At 57.2% G+C, this 1,936-nt stretch overlaps 1 protein-coding gene across 1 annotated transcript; it reads right to left on the bottom strand.

Annotated features, from left to right (window-relative positions):
- Window positions 1–447: 447 nt before the first annotated feature.
- Window positions 448–1,815, bottom strand: LbrM_31_3750 (hypothetical protein, unknown function; the record flags this gene model as incomplete). The annotated part of the gene is made up of 1 exon (XM_001567312.1): window positions 448–1,815. The coding sequence occupies one exon, from the start codon at window positions 1,813–1,815 to the stop codon at window positions 448–450; it is 1,368 nt and encodes a 455-aa protein (XP_001567362.1).
- Window positions 1,816–1,936: the final 121 nt, after the last annotated feature.

The following is a 1,936-nucleotide window of genomic DNA, read 5'->3' as shown; positions in this document are numbered from 1 at the left end:
ATCTTCCTATGGCAGTACACAGAAAAGAGAAAACGAGAGAGACCGCCTCTACAGTCGCAGCCAGCTGCCTTCTTGTAAACCTCGAGAGAAAAAAATAAGGATGATCGTGGGAGAGAGGGGGAGGAGTAAGGCCTGCTCTCTCCCCTACACTACTCCGATAGGTAGCGCAGGCGGGGGGGGGGCAGTCAGTTCGCATTAAAGCATAGGCACATCAGACAAAATACGAAACTAAAACAAAACAAAGGGGCGCTTCGCTTGGCCATCCTGCACAACGCCGTGAAGAGTTGAAGATGCGAACACCGATAGAGAAGTTGGCGGGCCACAGCGCACAGAAAACCAGCAAATTTTGTAGAGCGTGAGTCATAAAAGAGCGGAAACGAAAAAGAAGCTCATGAAGCGCTACGGCACGCACATCAGTCGCAGAGGTGAAACGCGTGGCGTTTTCTCTCACGCCTCATTCACACAAGTTTCCTTGTTGAGAGAAGGCATCTTCAGAAGGCACTGCTTGGACAACTGTGGGTGCATCGTCACATATTCTTCTTCGAGCTCATGTGCGATGGGCAGCATACGCTCCGCTTGGCGCTTCTTGCGTGCGGCGCTGGTGACTTCTCCAGTGTCTGTGGTGCTCCTTGCTGAGTGCACAGACCACGAGGAGCTGCGCTGTATCAAGAAGGCGTTCGTGCCCTCGTCTGCTGAGTTGTCCACCGAGGGGCACGACCGACTCATGATGCCGTTACTCGACTCTCCCAACAGCCGCAACTCCATACCGCTTCGCCCACCGAGGCTACGCAACGACTTCTCGTTGGGGTTCTCTGTGGCAACGCCCGGTCCCTCGACCCCGGAGGACAGACGAAAGGCGGCAAATCCGGCTAGCCTCTGCTGCATCCTCCGAGCGGTAGCACCGCTTGTCACCGTGATGAACTTTTCGGGAGTCACGCTGAAGCTCGTAGAGCTGCTTGCCGTTGCACTGGGACTCCACACCTGCGCCGTGTCAAGCACTGTGGTTTGGCCGTGTTGTGGCGACAGCGGCGGAACAGCAATCTTCAGCGATGCTTGCGTTGCAGGGTCGTTGGTTGTGTTGCAACTCGGTGCCACAACTTGATGGGGCGAGAATGGCACCGTCGCCATCTGCATCTCCTTGGCGCTCAAGGGTTTCAACTGGCGCTCCACGTAACGTCGTAGCAAAAGTGGTCGTGGGTGTCGCTCGAGGCGGGAGGGCGGAGTGACTGTGAAGGTCGACATTGTGGCGTTGGATGCATTGGCGGCGTCCCACTGCTGCCGAAGCGGCTCCGGCGACTGAGAGCGGACGGAGGCGCGACCACCGCCCACGCCCTCCATTGTGAGCGTTGCGTGTGGTGCCTCGGTGAATAATGTGGCGGTCGTATTTTCCTTGCACACCTTTGTGCTCGTCATTGGTGTCACAGGAAGAGAGGAGGATGCGGACGATGGGGCTACATCCTCCTCAGAGGGTGGAGCTGCAATACTGGTAGATCGGGAGTGGTTTGCCTTTCGTGGATCCTTTCGGCGCGGCTTGCGGGGCGCCGACTGCGGTGGGTGACAGATGAATGGCCTTGACGTGTCGACAGAGCCGCGACTGAACGTCGTTTCCTTTGACTCGGTGAACGCATTACTCATCGCCTTGGGCAAGAGAGAGAACCGTCTTGATGCAGTCGACGTGGCTGTACTGTTTGGTGACGACGCGGATGCCGGTCTCCTTGTGCCCGAGGTGTCTCGTCTTTCAGGTGCCGGTCTTAGTCGAACACTACAGAGGTGGCGGATCCCATTTCTCCATGGAGCTGTGGTCGTGGGCGTCATATCGTCCCTGCTAACTACTGCTGAGCAGCTTCGTCCTGACTTGTTGTCCTCTCCCGCTACCGTGTCGATGCCGTAGAAAGGGGGGCAACCGGTGGGCTCTAGCCCCTTTTCAAATGACTCC

Source organism: Leishmania braziliensis, contig 76, assembly GCF_000002845.2.
Source record: "Leishmania braziliensis MHOM/BR/75/M2904 WGS CADA00000000 data, contig 76, whole genome shotgun sequence".
In the NCBI taxonomy this organism is placed as follows: Eukaryota; Euglenozoa; class Kinetoplastea; order Trypanosomatida; family Trypanosomatidae; genus Leishmania; species Leishmania braziliensis.
This window is presented reverse-complemented; position numbering and strand designations above follow the sequence as displayed.